This window comes from Sciurus carolinensis, chromosome 9 (assembly GCF_902686445.1).
Source record: "Sciurus carolinensis chromosome 9, mSciCar1.2, whole genome shotgun sequence".
NCBI lineage: Eukaryota > Metazoa > Chordata > Mammalia > Rodentia > Sciuridae > Sciurus > Sciurus carolinensis.
Window position 1 is genome coordinate 41,683,801 of NC_062221.1, and position 18,476 is coordinate 41,702,276.

General features: G+C 35.5%; 1 protein-coding gene across 2 annotated transcripts; it reads right to left on the reverse strand.

The window, feature by feature from the left end:
• Positions 1 to 2,294: 2,294 nt before the first annotated feature.
• Positions 2,295 to 16,673, reverse strand: Eif5a2 (eukaryotic translation initiation factor 5A2). 2 transcript variants are annotated; one of them, XM_047565395.1, is made up of 6 exons: positions 16,552 to 16,672; positions 16,095 to 16,251; positions 15,664 to 15,863; positions 15,002 to 15,106; positions 7,352 to 7,483; positions 2,295 to 7,039 (listed from the first exon to the last, which is right to left on the reverse strand). In XM_047565395.1, the coding sequence occupies exons 3-6, from the start codon at positions 15,826 to 15,828 to the stop codon at positions 6,980 to 6,982; spliced, it is 462 nt and encodes a 153-aa protein (XP_047421351.1). In that variant the 5' UTR covers positions 15,829 to 15,863; positions 16,095 to 16,251; positions 16,552 to 16,672; the 3' UTR covers positions 2,295 to 6,979. The 2 variants fall into 2 exon arrangements, with proteins under 2 accessions (XP_047421351.1, XP_047421350.1); XM_047565394.1 differs by lacking the exon at positions 16,095 to 16,251 and having other exon boundaries at positions 16,552 to 16,673.
• Positions 16,674 to 18,476: the final 1,803 nt, after the last annotated feature.

The window sequence follows — 18,476 nt, forward strand, 5'->3', positions numbered from 1 at the left end:
CCCTGGGTTCGAAACATCTGGTGTAATGTTGGGACCATCTGGATTCTAAAGGTTTTGTAAAATTCTACTGTGAAATTATTTGAACTTGGTTTTGTTTATAAGTGTTTGGTTCTTTATATGGTTTTTGATAGCCTTATTACATAAAAATAGTCTAAACTTTCTATCTACTGAGATCAATTTTAAAAACCATATTTTTCTAAGAAATTATCATCAGCTGGGTTTTCAATTTTATTTGCAGGTTTCAGTTTCCTGGGTTTTATTTCTTTTGCATTGCTATTTTTCCTTTTTTTTTTTTATGTTTGTACTTTCTTCATTTTCCTTAAATTAGCTAATGATTTTTACATTAGTCTGTTTCAAAGTTAAAATTTGCCTTTTCTATTTATCTCAATTTCAGGTTTTATCTTTGTCATTTCCTTCCTTGTATTTACTTTTGGTTTATTTTTATAGTTATTTGATTCAGAAATTTAACTCACTTATCTTCACTTTTTTTGTTGATACAGAAATTAGGGCTTTGGATTTCTCTCTGATATTACTTTATATAGATTCTGATATATAGTGTTTTATCATTATCTTTCAGTAAGTTTTCATGTAGTTGTACTTTTGTTGTAAGCTTCTATAATAGGTTTTTGAATTTCCAGTTAGACAGTCCTTTTATTTTCTAGTTTTTAATTTCACTTGAAATTTAAGTGAAATTAAATCAGAGATTATTAAAAATTTATTCTTTCCTTTCTTTTTTGCAGTGCTGGGGATTAAACCCAGGGACCCATGCATGCTAGGCAAGCACTCTAAAACTGAGCTAAATCCCAGCCCTATTTCTTAAAATTTCTACTTTACGGAAACTGTTTTTGTGTCCCAAATATGATTTTTTTTTGTCAAAGTTCTATTTGCCTTTGAAAGAAAGGTATATTTCTAATTAAGGGTATGTTTGATGTATATCCAAAAGATTTACCCTCACTGATTGGATAGCAATCAAACTGAACAGTAACATGCACAATTTAAGTGAAACTCACACAATGTGAACAAAGAAAGCAGATGCATTATGTCAGGTGGATGAACAGCAGTTCTCCCAGTTAGAATCTGTATGTTGGAGATCCAAGGACAACTGGGGCTGGACACAAGTCACAAATGTGTTAGAAAACATCCATGGGTGTGGCTAAAGAATTATTTTGACTAGATTCAGAAATAATACCCAAATCGATTGACGAACTGATAGGACCTTGTAAGGGGGTCCTTTGGAGCCAATATAAACACAGTAATTGTAAATTATATTGCTGAATGAGTTATGGAAATAGATGTTTTAAGTTCCTGGTGGAGGACACACTTTAGACAGGCAGCATGAGTTCTAAATGTGGTGATTCACAGGAAGACACCTCCTATTTGGATAAAATGTTTAATGGGGGGGGGGGGACAAGGAGAGAGGGAGACAGACTTTTAAGAGACACATAATACATAATTAGCCCTTTTCACTAATTTTTTTAAAAACCTCCCATGTATACCTCTGAGAAACTGGGTTCCTAGTATTTGCATGTGGGGAAAGGTAAAAAAGAAAAAGAAAGCAGGGGATTGGGCTAAAAAACTAATCTGGTATTTCTTTTACTAGCAACTCTGCTATCTGGGTCTGGAAGGTTAAAGATATTAGTGATAATGATCATGGATATGAGGTAACAACTGCCATTATAGCCCTGGCATGGCTCACAGGTCAGGAAAGATGTTCTAGGACTGTTCAGTATATAGAAGGAAGAAACGGCTGAGCCACCTAGGGATGAACCTATTCAGATGGAATGGATTAGACACAGTGAGGATGAAAGAAGGGTAAAGATTGCTTCTGGGCCTCACCACACTGCTTTTGTAACTGTGGAAAGAGAACAGCAATCACAGCTAGCAGGGAAGGAACACCTCAGACCCTAGCAGGTCAGGAGAAAGAGGAATATTAACCTCTCTTGCACTAAATGCTTCTGGAAGAGTGCACAGGAAAGGAAAGAAGAGGGAAAGGTATTTTTTATATTCTTGTACCTGTTGAATTCTGAACCATGTGACTTTAAAAAATTAATAAGAACATAAAAATAAAAACAAAATTGTGCCTAAGTCTGGAACTTAAATTTAAAAATTAACATTTTTAATCAAAAAGCTGTTGTTCTCTCTAAATAAGGTCCTAGAAAAAATATATATATAATATGTATAAACTTAATAAAAATGAAAGCTAGATTTTCTTTTAAAAGCAATATACATATTAAGTACAATTTTCTAGTAAGAAAACATTTTAAGAATGTACATATACAAAAATAGTGTAAGCTGTTAAATTAACTTTATTTTATTTAATATAACTGATAAAGTTAACAGACAAATATATCTTAAGATAACAAAATGATGTTTACCATCTACATTTTAAAGGATATTTTAGTATAGCCAAAGACTTCACAATTGGATTTTACCCATTTTGAAATGTAAAATGCACAATTATAATATTCATACTACATATTTTACAATTTTAAACATCTGAGTCTCGGCAATGAAAAGCAAGAGTTCTTCTATACCTAAGACAAATAAAATGTATTACTACTAATAAAGTGCCAACAGATTAGATAATGCAATTTCAACTATTTCATTTTGGGGGAGGAGGACAAAAGTACATAAATCAATTCTAGAACTAATCATTTTCATTATATTAGTATAGAACTAGCAATTTTCATTATGCTTTGTAATTAGCAAAAGAGTGCTTATAGTAGATATTAACCACAATAAAGAATTTTTCTCAAGAAAGATCACAACTAACTTGACAAGCTACTCAGACATTGCTGAAGAGAGTTTAGTGTCCAGGGTTTTTAAAAAGTGCATTCTTGAATTAAGATAAAACTAATTCTACTAATAACAAGAAATAGTTTTAGGGACCTCGAATAAATCAGAGAATCTCTCTTTTAATGATAAAATAGATTTCTGTCTGTTGTAAAGAGAAGGGACTAGTGGTGAATGACGAAGTTTGGCAAATGTATTTTTCTAGCAGGTGAAAGCTTGGTGCACATTGCTTTAAGATGCATCTTTCACATAAAGAAAAAATGTTTATTAGATGTATACAGCACTTTTCAGGCACTTGACCTCACTTGGTAGTTAAGTTGGTGTTCAGATGTTTATTTAATGGAAAAAGATTAAATTATATAGTGACTTTAAGCCATGTTCCCACAGAACATCTGTGTTCTGTAAACTAAATCCAAATGTTCCCTGCTAAAATCAAATGATGATGCCATATACCCAATTCAGAGGGAAAAAATGTATCAGATCAAAGTTAATAGATTGAATTTTCTCAATTTTAGGATTTTTCACTGTAAATTTTTCTTAAATCTTTCTTGCCTATTACTTGTCTGAATGCTAGCAGGGAGAAAAATAAGCTTGAAACCTATGAAATATGCCTAGATAATATTGGAAAATTTGAAACTATCAGTACAACATACTTGTTTATGGAAATATGCTTATAATTTTGCTCTTACACTGCTTAAGGGCCACATTTTCTCATAGGAAATGTGTTCCTAGTTAATATTATAGAATTCAGTATGTAAACTTTTTAAGGTACCAGAAGAGCATTAAGAATTTTCAGTCTGTTATCCCTAAATATGTTTGAGAACCATTGCATGAATGTTTGGCTCTAAAACCATCTTTGGGGTTCATGCCAAAGGAATGCTATCAAATATATCACTAAGAATAGGGCTCCAAGATAAGACCACCCAATTCTGTTCTAAAATGGAAAATATGACAAGATTTCAGTATAACTGCTACTAATATTTCCATTTTTCTTAAATATCTAGCATGTAGTTTACATATGTTGATATTAAGGATTTTTTTATATGTATGTAGTACAGTGTTACAATTTGGGAATAGTTTGCAATATACTTTCAGGCAGTTAGCTTTAAAATAATGAAACTTCAGCTCTTAGCACAAACAGCCCTGAGAATAATGCATTCAAATTACAGCTCAACTAGAAACAATCTAATTGAGAAACCTTAAAGTACAAAAACAAATTCTGGAAAAGTTGTAAATTAAAATTTAAGAGTTACCAACATTTGAGGCACTACCAGACTACAGTACTTTTAATAGTGGGAAGGACTTTGGAAAAAGAACAGACATACAAAGCTATGTGTGCACATGTACACACTCACACTGTACTGTAATGAAAAATTGTGTCCCCAAGTTTTATAGCCTAAATATTTTATTGCAGCATTTCCTGTTAAAGATTTCATGGTCTGGCTGCAGGAGTTTTGGTAATTAATATAAAGCATGGTACAGAATTTGTACCATTAAGGGAAACTGAGTCAAGAGCTTGGTTAGCAATAATTTCTTCAAGTGACTGACAGCCCTTGGAGGGGAGCATGAAAGAATATCACAATTATGTTATGATGCAAATGCTGGGTCAAAGCAGCAATGATTTGAATCTGTCAGAGAGTATACAACGTTGTAGCAAATAAGGTGTAACAAAGTCTTCACAGTAGAAATAAAACATGTTGTTTTAGAAAGAAACAAATATTCAACCTGTTAATACTGTCTATAAACTGGTGAAATGTGTACAGACAAAAATGGTGTATCATTGTATAATCTATCAACATGACAGTCTACATTCTACACATGGTAACTTGTGATATTGAACATTTGCTACAAAAAAGTACAACAAATAGTAGGAATCAACTTTTAACATTTCTCTGATGTCAAAAAAGAATGAAGACACTTCTGTTCTATGTTAAAAAATATATGTTCCCTGCTTCCTTTTAATACAATTTATAAAGCTTTACTAAATGAAATATTTTGTTCTAGAGAAACATCTATTGACTTATGTGAAAATAAACAGTCCCATATTTTTAAAATCTATATTATAATTATGTTAGAGTATTTACACTTCATATAGTATTTAAAATGCAATATTTATGCATAAATAGCTTTTGCCATTTCACGGTATGGAGATAGAGATGCATTATCATTTGTACATCCTCATATGGCAAGTGAAAACATATTTGTGTGAAGTTTGACAAATTAGGAAGAACAAGGGCATGCTAATCCAGAACTAATACTAAATCAGAACTCTAGTATGGTTAACTGGGGCCAGATGAATAGCCAGCAAGCAGCACAGATTAATAACTTTCTGGAATTCCTGTGGGTAATGTCAACCAATAGCAAGTGAGATACACATTAGAGATTAGAGTACTACAAAAACTAGAGCAGTATGTAGTAGATACTTAAATAGAATACTGAAAAGAATTTAGCCTAATTCCTAATTGTGCTTTGGATGGGCAAAAGCTAATGTCATACTAAAAATCAATTACTATAACCTCAATATTTCTTGTGCTTTAGAATCTTCTTCCTTGCACTTCTCGTTTCTCTTGCACTTATCTTGCTTCTTGTCCAAATGGGTTTGCTGAGGCCAAAGCAAGATTTTAAAATGTGTACAAACTAAGCAACTAAAGTTTGGAGATCTTATGTTCCTAATACTCTTTCTAGTCACTGATTAGCTCAGTTCATCATCATATGTATTTTTTTCTAGATGATAGGTCAAGGCATGATGGGAGAGATCTCAGAACTTGTCTTAGAGAATCAAGGCATTACTGAAATAAGTGATTTTGTTCTAAGTTTCACTCCAATATAATCACTGTGATTGAGTTAAAGGTCCTTACAAACTCTATAATGATGTCTAAAATTTTGGAATGAATGTGTGTGTGTGTGTGTGTGTGTGTGTGTGTGTGTGTATGAATGACCTAAAAGATGAAATGGGGGTGCAGTGGTGTCACCTGAAACACTTTAAAAAATAATTTGGCTTATAGAATTCTTTCCTAGTTATATTTCACATCAGTACTGAATTAAGACAGAAAAGTCAGAAAAAATACATATACTTAAAATAAGTTAAATAATATTTTAAAATAAAGTAACCTTTCTTCCATGATTGACTTTCATTTCACTTTAGGAAAAAATATGCATAAATTTAACAAATCAATTTAAAGTCAAGAATTCCAAATCAACTTAAGAATTCCCAGTTTTAGTCTAAATAATATTTTAAGGTCAAAAATACTTAAAATGGTTGAAAACGAGCAAATACTGATAAATATCAACACTTATTCAACATGGTTGCAAAAAAACACTGCATAGTACAGCAAGTCAGTCCTTTCAATGCCAAGAGGTTAAGGGGGACAAAAGTTAAAAGCAAAAATACAACTAAAAAGCTACTTTCTATTTTTTATGCTGATTAAAAAGGTCTTCAGTCAAACCTAGAGTTTACCAACCCCCTTTTCCACTGTCGTTTTTGTCTTCTTTAGTCTGACTGGCTCATTTTCACCCAACTGCTCAAAAAATGTTCCTCTGTCAATGACAAGCAAGTACTAAAACCACCATTTAAGGTTTAAGTCTACTAACAATGTGGCAAAGAATGGTATGACCAAGGTAATGTATATCATTCCACACAACCACAGAACCACCAAGGTAACTGACACTTTTTGATTACATGATTTTTGTTTAAAGATTTGTATTTGCCATATACAGGCTAAAACTGATAATCTCAATCCATAATCTATGTATTCTGACAATAAGTCTGAAATTAAAGCAAAGCAATTCAACTTAAATGTGGTACTGAAGTACCACCAAGTGCTACATTATCTCTTTTAAAACCCTGGTTTACTAATCATTTTATTAAAATTAAGGAATGATTTGCTCAGACAAATCACATTTGCTGAAGCTTTATGTTTCTTGGACTCACATACTGAAAACCACAGGAATGTTATAGGAAAGACACTTAAAAAATAAAAAAAAGAATTATATATCTTGATTTTTTTTTTTAAGTTACCAACTACCTGCAAAATGAACCAGCACGATTTCAAAACAGTTAAAAATAAAAAAAAAAAAAAAATGAGGTGGCTTATGAAGGCCATAGCTTTGGTGACAACTTAGAACCAAACTTTAGATCTGTAGTTGATCCAGACCTAAACTGTTTGCTTATGTCTGATGTCCCCATTTATTTGCAGGGCTTTATGGCTACAGCATATTCTTCACTCATTGCACACATGACAGATACCTAGAAGGAAAAAATACAGGCAAAAGTTATCCTTAAGGTAATACACATACAAGATATATTTAATTCACCACATAGTGTGTATTTGCAGATATTTTGTATACATGGATTTTGGAAAGTGGTAAACCATGCCCCCCGCCTCCCTATCATCTACTTTCTTTACAGTTTCCCGAAGTAGAATTTCTCAGATTGCGGTTTTGTAAGATATTCCAAGGAACAGGAAAAAGAAGAACTATAAATATTTCAACACTTAATAATTTAGGCCAAAGTTTTTATAAAATTGTTTTAAAAATACAGTCATCTCATAAGTCTTACCTGTACATCTTCACCTGCATTGTACTTTCCTTCTATTTCTTTGCCTAGTTCACCTTCTGGCAGTTTAAGATCCTCACGAACTTCACCAGTTTCTGTGAGCAGGGAAAGGTAACCATCCTGAATGCATATCAGCTATTGGAAGAAATTATATAATTTGTACTAATTAGATTATAGTCACCCCTTTGTAATGTTTACATAGTTAAACTGCAATCCACATTAACTTATATAAGTACACAGTAATACATTAATATATTGTTGGTGTTTAAAACTGCTAAAACCCTGAAGTATAAAATAAAAACAGATTAGAAAATAGTAAATAAATATAGAATAGAATACAGTAACTTCACTCCTTCCTGTACTCTCCCTGCCCAATCTCTGTATTATTCAGCAGCTTGGGCTGCTTTACTGGGCATTCTGAAGCCTTTACATTTAGGTACACAACACAAATATGGTTGCTTTTCAAAAAAAAAAAAAAAAAATGGGATCAGTATTTTTCAGCAAGCTATTTTCAGGTCTTAGATTTCTTTTCAAATCAGAAAATACAGACTTACCTTAATCTATCTAACCATTACACAAGTGCATGGATATGCCTGTTACTGAATTAACTATTTTTCCATCAGTAGCCATACAAGTTGTTTTCAATTTTGCACTATTAGAAACAAAATTCTATAATTTGACTACAACCAAAGTTAAGTGAACAATTTTTGATCTCCAGCTTACTGCTAAAAACAGATTAAAAACAAACACTAACTCATCGATGACATTAATGAAGCAAATTCAGTTATTAACCTACTGTATAAAAAAGCAGTTTTGTTATAATTGAATTTTTTTACTACGGAAATGAGGAAACAGCCAGTCCCCACTCACTTTTTCTAAAAGCATGTATACTATCAGTGTGCCTAGAATTCTAACAGACTTTATAAAAGACCAATCATCCACAAGACCAGCTGCTAACACATGCCAAAGGAGTCAAAGATGTAGTCCCTGACCCCCTTTAACCATTGACATAATCCAGGCACACCCCATAGACCCAAGTTTCTAAGTTCCTCTCCAAGTACACCATTCACCAAATCTGCAATCACATTTCACAAAAATTCCACCTACTGTGGGAGATTTGAGTTTGCACACATATCTAAATTCTCAGAATCAAAAAAAACATCCTACAGAGCAACAATAAATATTTTCTTTTGAGACCAGGGTCTCAACAGACTTGTCCAGGCTGGCCTCAAACTCTTGATCCTCCTGATCAATTTTCCCAGTTACTGGGATTACAGAAATGCATCACTGCACCAAGCTAACACTTTTAATTAACTTCTCAGTTACTCAAACATTTGTGAGGTAGTTGGTAAAGGAGTGAAGAACAAAGAGGTTGAGGTAGGATAATATTTAAACAATTAACCACATGCTTACAAGGCAGATCTTTGATTTCTGCTCTTTCAGCAATTTGCTAAAGTGGAACTTGACTACTTCAAAAATTAAAGGTTGCTACTGTCACTATTGACTGAAACACAGGAACCAAACAATACTAGTATTTTGATAATTATAAATGGTGGCATTTTATTTTTTAAGAGGTAAGAATTCATAAAATAAACTGTGGGATAAAATATATAAAGCGTTTCAAAAGCAAAAATGCCAAAAATCTAGTAAAACAAGATATAAACATTAAACATCTTAGTAAATTAAATTGCTATGTGAAACAAAATTGAAAGTTTTCAAAAATAGAAATAAGCTGCAGAAAAACAAAATTAATGAAAATAAATTATTTGGCCTTTTAAATTATTAAGAGTCTTAAGATTTATAGATAGAAAAGTTGTAAAAAGAATGCAATGAAATCTCATATCCTTTTACCCAGATTCACATATGGTTTACATTTATCCACATGTGCATTTTCTCTACATATATAAAACGTAAAATATCATACATATATAGTCTTATTTTTACTCAGTCACTTGAGAATAAGTTTTACAGATCATGACTTTTCAGTAATAAATACATAAAGTTTATTTTTCAAAATCAGGAAATTTAATACCTGATTAACCTGTTATCTAATACATAATCCATATTCAAATTTGTCAATTGTCCTAAAAAATTTTGAATTTGCACACAATATCACCTACAGAGTCATCTTTAAAAATGCAGGAAGAGGAAGAAAAGATAAAGCTAAACTGAATCTGACCAAGTCTCTTCACCTTACTACCAAGTTTCAGGAAATACGACGGACAGAGGAACATGTTAAACAACAAGGAAATGCAGTTAGCAAAATCCAGATGGTGACAAAGTCTACAGAACAAATGACCCAGTCTCTACAACAACAAAAAAAGGAAAAAAAAAAAAAGGGAAAAGGGAAAACCCCAAGTACATGTATAAGAGAGAGGAGAACCTATAGATTAAAAAACCTTAACAGAATACATCAACCAAACTCATTTTGTGGACCTTATTTAGGTCCTGACTCAGATAAACTATAAAACAGAACAATAACCATCACTAATAGAATATTTGATAATAATAAGGAATTAATAATTTTTAGGTGTGATATGTTTAGTTTTTTGCCTTTTAGAGTTATATAATAAACCCAGATAAACTGATACAATATCTCAAAATTAGCTTCAAAATAATTAAAAGGCAAAGTACAGGAAGAAAAAATAGATGTGGGGTATAGATGAAACAATTATAGTCCATGTACTATAATTGTTGAAGCTGGATAATGTATTATTGTACATAGGATTTTGATCCTTTGAAAATTTCTACAATAAAAAGTAAGATGGAAAAACACCATGGCATATCAAAATTCTATAAAGAGCATTATATGTTTAGCACCATAAAATGCTGGGAGGCACAGTAAGTTAAAGAAGTAAAGGACGAACTAAAAGGAAGGGTGAAGGAAGAGTTAGTGACTATAGATTCTGTCTATGACATAGCCAGGATAAGTAAGAATGCTGAAAAGGGGGATTAAAGGGAAACTTTTTCTTCCTGCATTTGTATTACTGGTATGCAACAGAAGGCTGGAGAAGATATATCATCATTACAGGTGCTTTTTTAGCGTTAATTTGTGAATTCTGCTTCTTAATCTATTTCAAAACAGCCAGATTGTTTAGTAAGACCTATTTCTTTCAACTTCTTCCTTCTTTTCCCCCAGCATTTTCAAGCTCGCTCTTAGAGTTACTGGTCCCTGGTAAAGACTGAATTCTGGAGCATTGCTATTATATCACCTAAGCAAATGACACCATCATCAACTGACCCACCAAGTCATGAAGCTGGATATGCACAGCAGCACTCCATCATCAAGCAGAAGCAGCACGTATAAGATCAACCTGAGCAGGTCCTAAAGGTACAAACGAGTTGTATAAGTGGCTCAGATGCAGAAAGCACCTTCTCCCACACTGATACTTCTTCCCCCTCAATTCATCCCAATGGCTTGATGGAAAATTCCTTATGACCAGTTGACCATGAAAGAAAAATAACTTAAAATGGTTTCTAGGTGTTAATGCATAGCATGATACATCCTTTGGAGATGGCCCTGACCAGTGGTGAGAGATGGGGAGAATTTCAAGCACTAGATCAAGAAGAATAGAGAACCAGAGGTTGAATTTATACTGATTATGGGCTAGGGTTAAGAGCTGGGCTGGAAGGTCAAGGATACTGAAAGAACAAGATAAGAAAACAGTTGACATTAATTATATGGACCTTCCCATATAATTGGAGAGTGTGCCCTATGAATGCTCACCAAGGGTACCTGCTATAAAACAGGTTGTCAATAATTAGGTAGAAAAGATGATTCTGTGAATGAAGTTCTGTGAACTTCTTTTTGCTGTCATTCCAGTCCTTGTTCAATGGTCTCTATGACACAGCGGTTCTCCCACTAACTGATCTGATAATAGCCACTACTGAGAACTTCATGGATGAGACCAGCACAGGATTCTTGATATGACACAATTTCCCAGAGGGAACAGCTAACCACTAATAACACTGCACCCCTTCTTTCATGGAAGAGGCAGTGATTTGACTTATTGCAATAGACTCTATGGGTTTGCCTTTCCTACATGTGGTGCTCCTGCTAAAATCCCATCTGGATTTACCACATAATATCCCACATGGCATCGATTCTGACTAAAAATCTTATTTTACAGGTTAAATAATGAGACAATGGGATGACGCCCAAATAATTCACTGGTTCATGTACTCCATCATTCCAAAACTGTTGATGTGCTTTGACCTATTGAAGATTCATCTACAGCACAGCTGGGTAATACTTTGTAGGTCTAGGGTGCTGTTTTGTAGGTTACAATATATATGGTGTTATTTTCCCATAAGTAGAATACACAAGTCTAAGAACCAAAGGTAGTAGCTCTTCTCACTAATACCCTTAGTGATACTATAGAAAATTATTTGCTTCTTGTCCCTTCAATACTGGGTTCTAGTGGCTTAGAGGTGTACTATTCCCAAAGAAAGACTGGCTTCCATGAGGGAACAGAAGGATTCTACATGTTAAAATTATATGGGGGTTGGAATTGTGGCTCAGTGGTAGAGCGCTTGCCTGGCATGTGTGAGGCCCTGGGTTTGATCTTCAGCACTGCATATAAATAAACAAATAAAAAAAAAAAGATCCATCAACAACTAAAAAAAATTTTTTAAAGATTTTAAGCTCAGGGAAATTCATATCGTCATTATTTTCTTTGTCATTAGTGTTTTAAGTTGCAACAATAAAATTCAACTTGCATATCTCAACATTCAAAAGATATATCACTTATTTGAAGAATAATTTGGACTTAATAGTCACAGTTTTGGCAATTTACCAATAATCCAAAAGTCTATAATATATGCTTTATGTGTCCTATACTTGTTTTGCTTCTGTAAAATGGTCTTTGAAGGACATAAAACTTCAGTGAATTCAGATAAAGATTTAATTTGTAGTGGGGTGTACAGCATCACAGAACTTTCTAAAAAAATATTCAAGAGTCATGAAGTCTGAATGAGCATTTCTATATTTACTAATTTGGGTATTTCCAAAGGTGTCTCAATGTATTTGTATTTTACACCATCACTGAGCTCCAGGCAACCATAACTACTCTTGGGAGAAGTAATGGAAATTAGCAATCTAATCCAAGCTGATTTTGGAATGCAGGAAATAATTTTTCTTTCATTCTGAATTTACATTAAAAATACTCAAAGTTAAAATTATAAATATTAATGTTTCTTTTCCTAAACATTTACTTTTTAATTATTATCATGATCAGATATACATATTTCACTTTAGCTGGCCACCAAAGTGACACTCAAAATACTGAATTCAGCAAATACAAAGGACTACACATAGCCAAATAATAAAAAAGTAGGAATTTACTCAAGGCACATAGATAGATACATAAGTGACTGTCACCATAGCACAATAAATAAAACTGTAAGGATTCACAGACCTAACTTTTAAAACAGAACAGAAATAAGTATACCATGTTGGCTGGATAATAAGGATGTGGGTACGGACTACTTACTATGCTCTGTACTATCCTATTAACTAACTAAGCCTTAAAATGATCCCCTGAGAATGGATCATTTATTATTTACATCCACATTTTATATATAAAGAAATGGAGACAAGGAAGGTTAAGTAACTTGTCAACCAAGGTCACACTGCCAGAAAGTGCCAAAGTAGGAATCTGTACCCAAACTAATTAGCCTACAACAACCTTTAATCCACTCTCCCTTATAACTATATACTAAAGGCTGAAACTAAGTTGAAATGAGTGAAACACTCATTTTGGGTACAAAATTAAGAAAGCACCCTCCTAAAACAAACAAGCCCTCAGTGATCAAATATTTTAATGCAGTATTTAAAAAAATTAGAATGCAAAAATGGCATGATGAACAAAACACTAAAATTTTAAGTGAAAAAGGTTACTGATTTTTTCCCTTTACCCTAGAAGACTTGTCTTTATTTAACTTTTACACCTAAGGCAAGGTCTCACTCAGTTCATCAGTTGAACCCCAGTCTTGGTCTTACTATACATTAAAATACAATGCAGATTAAAAATTTCCTCTATGTTAAATTGTGAGCTCCAATCAATGACTGGCTAACTTGATCATAGTAGTAACTATGTGACTACTGATACTATCTTTCTGACACATGCAACAGGTATGAGTATTTGATGTTGAATGAATATTATTGAAAATAATGAATATTCAAAGCATTCACACTTTAGGCAAAAAAAAATTCTATGATAAGCCTTATTCTGCTGTTATCCTCACTACAGTGATACAATGAATAATTATGCATATGCTTAATGAATGTTTATTGAGCAATTATATGCCACATCTAAATTCAGAGTTCCAACAGTAATGATATGATTAAAAGGAATTTTTATACAGGAAAGGGGAGCAAAGCAGAACTGCTTTTTTGTACACATCTATTTATGGGGTACATTTTCTCATTTAATCCTCACATTATCCCTGTTTTGTAGACTGGAGGACTGATTTTCAGAGAGGTTGCATAATTTGTCCAAAATTCATCCAACTAGGAGGCAGAACTAGATCCAAACCCAGATCTACCTCACACACACACACACACACACAAACACACAGATACACAAAACACAACTTGCTGTTACATTAAGACAATTCAAATTTTTACAATGATTCCAAAGTAACCTAGAAAAAACTCATAAGCAGCAGGTAAAAATACAAAATTGAAGCACAAAGGCCCTGGGTTCACTCCCCAGCACCGCAAAATAAATAAATAAATAAATAAAATTAAAAAAATAAATAAATAAAATTGTTACTACACTAAAACTACATAAAACTATGTTTTAATATTGAGGGAATAAAAATCATTGGGCAAATTAGATGATATTCTTTAAAAATTTATATAACACAATAGGTATAGAAGAAATCAGTCTGTCGAATAATACAAGTGCTACACTTGTATTTCTCACTATAGAAAAGTAACAAAAAGTTTGATATGATGAGGTTTTGATGTGATATGCTTGATACAGAAATTGAAGACTTTCAAGTATGGTTTTACTTAGGATTAATCTGGGCTTCTACATTCTACCATGTTAATTGTTTGGTTACCATCAATATGTCAAACAACAAAATGCTATTATTAAACACAATCTATTTAAAAGTACCACTGGAATTTGTTTAACAAAAGGTCACAGCATCACCAATAAACCAATTACACACTTTTATACTTTCTTCACCATTTCAGTGAGCATGTACTTTTTATATTGATAGTTTCAACTTATTTCCCTACTTAAGAATACAAAAGCTTGGTTGGTAGGAACATGAAATTCACTAGTTTTTTGGAAATCTCAGCTCTAAATCAGTGAAAAGAAATAAAATGTACAGGAGGAAGTTATCTAAATTTGTTATATTTTACAATGGAGAAAACAGTAATTTTTCCAAACATGGATTTTGTCAAAAAATATAGTCACTTGGTCTGAGATGTGCTCAACCTTTTTAAAATGCAGGAATGTTAGGAATAAACAAACAAAACAAAACAAAAACCTCACTATTTCTCCAATTTGTAAGATTGGTGGTGCCTAATAATTGGCTAAGAAAACCTATAAAATTACTGTTGGGTTTTGTCAGATTACTACTGGTAGAAGAAAGTATTTGTACCTTTAAAACAACATTCTAAAGGAAATTAGTACTTACTTGATAATCATTTCTCTTAATATTTGGAACATCCATGTTATGAGTAGAAGGGCAAATATCTTCATATTTTTTGCCTGTGAAAATATCAATTCCAACAAGGTGTACCTAACAGAGGAGAAGAACAGGAAACCTGTTTAATCTCTGCCAAGTATATCACTCAGTACATACCCAAAAGCACACAATACCAAAGCTGATTATGACAGATTCTCCTCTTTCCAAGGTCATCTAATTTTACTTTCTTAAAAAATGTAGTGGCCATAGAATTTAAATGCAGTAAACAACCAAACAGTATCATGATATGTCATGACTCAATATAATCTATAATCCCAGTAATTTAACTATTAAGAATACAAAAGAAAAATGAAGATAGTTTTCTTAGAACTGTTAGTACAGGTTTTCTCAACTGTAAACTGAATACATCTTCGAGATCACTAGGATTCTGGAAAGTTTCAGTTCCCAGTTAATGAAACATTATAAGGGCCCAAGAAAGGAAGCTACTTTTAAGCATTCAAAGCAATAGCTGATCACTTGATAACTGAGGAAAGTAAAAAAAATGTCTTTACTACAAAATTTTAAGTATAGGAATCTCATTATCTGTAGTGGAATATAAGTGATCAAAATCTCAATGCAGAAGCCAAAGAATGACTTGGAAGGGCACTTACCTTGGCATGACCGTGCTTTCCAGTTTTGGAAGTTGACATCTCCACTATTTTGCATGGTCGTCCTTTGAGCACCACGAAGCCGTTTTTGCGCAGGGCCGAGCACTGCATAGGATAAGTGCTGGAAGCCCCAGCATCTCCAGTAGTGAAATCAATTTCGTCCGCCATGGTGGGCTGGGGAAATGCTAGTTTTTCCGAGGAACCTACGCAAAAAGTTGGAGTGCATGTTTTAACAGCCGGTATGCAGGCAGGGAAACGTTTCGTTTCGGGCAGGTTAGATGCCAAGCATTATGGGTCCGTTATTCCTGCATTTATAAAATACCCACTCAAATCTAGTGGGCACTTTCTGACTCCGGCCTCTACAAACTTTTCCAGCCACTGGAGAGGACGTGGGGAGGGCAGCTGCAGAGGAACTCGCGGGGGGTGGAACGTACCGGTCTCCCGCGCTCACCCGCGCTGGGGGCAGCAGGTCCAGTTCCCCACTTCCCCTCCGCAGAAGCAGCCCCGAGACGTCCTGCGTCGCGCTGCCGGGCCCTTTTGCCGCCGCTCAGATCCCACTACCGGGGGCCGGGCCCAGGCCGCAAGTCCCCGCTAAGGATGAGGGAATAAGAGGAGCTGGCCGGCAGCACCTGGACCTCGGGCAGCGGGCGCAAACTCCGCCCTCCACCCGCAGCGCCGCCGCCCCGACCGCACCGGCGCCCCCTATTCTGCTGGCATCCCTGGCCGGGCTCGGCCCGGCTCCGCATGGGCCTGAGCTCCGGCGGGACCCACGCTCGTCTCCCTTCTCCCATCCATCTTTCCCCTTCCCCGAGTCAGGGATCATCTCTGACTGCATTCCCTAACCCAGCTTGCTCCAGTTCCAGCCCCACCAGATCTTCCCCAGGTCTTCACCTTTCAGCCGGCACAGAGCGCCTCTAGTCTGCGTACCCGCGCCGGTTCCCTGCAGCTGCGGCGGCGGCGGTGGCGGCCGCAGCAGTTCCAAAAGACGGGGCGGGGCCGCCACACTTTCCACACCCCGGCCTCCCCGCCCTTTCCCGCCCCCACCTCAGCCCCACTTCCGGGATAGGCCCCGGCGCGTCACAGGCACCGCCCCCCAGGGCTACCATTGGCTACCAGGTTCCCGAAGCCCCGCCCAGTCACGTGAAGAGCGCCCTGGCAACCCCACGTGCTGCGGATTAGTGCACTTCCGGCGTGGAGAGCGCTTTTGGGAGTGTAGTTGCGGACGTTGACTAGTTGGCAAGGCTGGTTGCTCCTTCCAACTTTAAATCAGGTTCCAGTCGACATTTACTGGAACCAAGCCGTGAGCCGGGTTGCCCCTGCTTTCAGGTGCGTGGCTTGTGTCACGTGATGGTCTTCGGAACTCGCGAGGCGCCTGAATTCTCTTGAGTGTCCCTCGCGGCCGCCGAGGGAACTTTGGGTTTGAGCTTCTTTCTCGTTGAGTTTGCTGGCTTCCATGTAGTGGGAATCCATTTTACTCCTCCTAGAGGTGCGCAAGTGCAGTATTTTATTACTCTGCTCCTCAGTGTGGGTTCCGCGTGGAACCCTAGCAAGCCTTTGGTGAGATTTTGTTGGCCACTGCTACCGAGTGCCCGGCCAGAGGCAGCAGTAATCCAGTGGGTGGGAACTCTCGAAGCATCCACGAGGTACAGCAGCATTGAAATGTCCTAACCCGTTCCTCATACGCGCGCTTGTTAATGTAGTTGAGGGAGGCAGAGGTGTGCCATTCAATCCTTTTTTCTTTCTGAATTGCCTGGAGTTTGGGGTTTAGGCATACTACCGTTGAACCATTGGATTGTCTTCGAAATCAGCTTGGAACCTGTAGACTTGAGTAGGATTAAAGACAAAATTTCTTAAGAGATGTGCTTGCTTTTTCATAGTTCCCTTTTACAACCCAGCACCTCCCTTCCCCCTTACTTTGTACTTCACATCCCATTTCATGTGCTCCTGTGATTTGGTATTGCTGTCTCATGAGTAATCCTATTTCTCCTATTCCTATATGTCTGAAGGCTGCTCATATTTTACATGTGTTGTCTGATTTAACCATTAAAATAGGCAAGTGACTTCCCATAAACTGAACTCAGCTTCTTGGTAATATGAAAAGAGCGAGTTTAGAATCTGAGTTCATGAGTCCATTTGCTTTATCTTACACCACCTAACTTTCCCTATTGTTTTTAGAATGGCAATATTTAAAGAGTATATATAGAGACAGATGGCATACTAAAAGTTTCATTTGCATTTTTGATCTTGACTCTTACTCTCTTTAATCTCAGGTTTAAGTTACTATTTCTATGAACTCGACTTTTCGATAAGTTTTGAAAACAAAAGCAGTTATGTAATCACCACTATACTATAATCAAGATATAGGATATTTTTTCATTCCAAAAGTTTCCTGTGCCTTTTTGAGTGTCATGTTGCTCCCTCCACACTCTACTTAGTCCCTGGGCAGCTTTTAACAACTCTCTTTTATCTGCACTCTGAAATATAGGAAAAGGCAGAAAAAAAGTAATTTGCCCAAGTCACACAGCAAGCCAGAATCAAGATTGAAAGCTGGGCAGTTTGACCCTAGAATCAAGTGTTCTTACTGCCACCGTATGCTGCAATCACGTAAGATTTGAATATGGAATTTCATTGATTGGGCTTCATTATTCTCATCAAGTCACTGGAACAGAGAATTAGCAAACACTGAACCATTGTTCATAGGGGAAATATAGGTTAGGTTCCTGTGAGCCTCTGGTCACATTTTCATTAACTAGTCATGGAGAGATCTAGTTGTATGTGTGTTTCTGTTTAAAAACAATATATGTTGTTGATTCTTT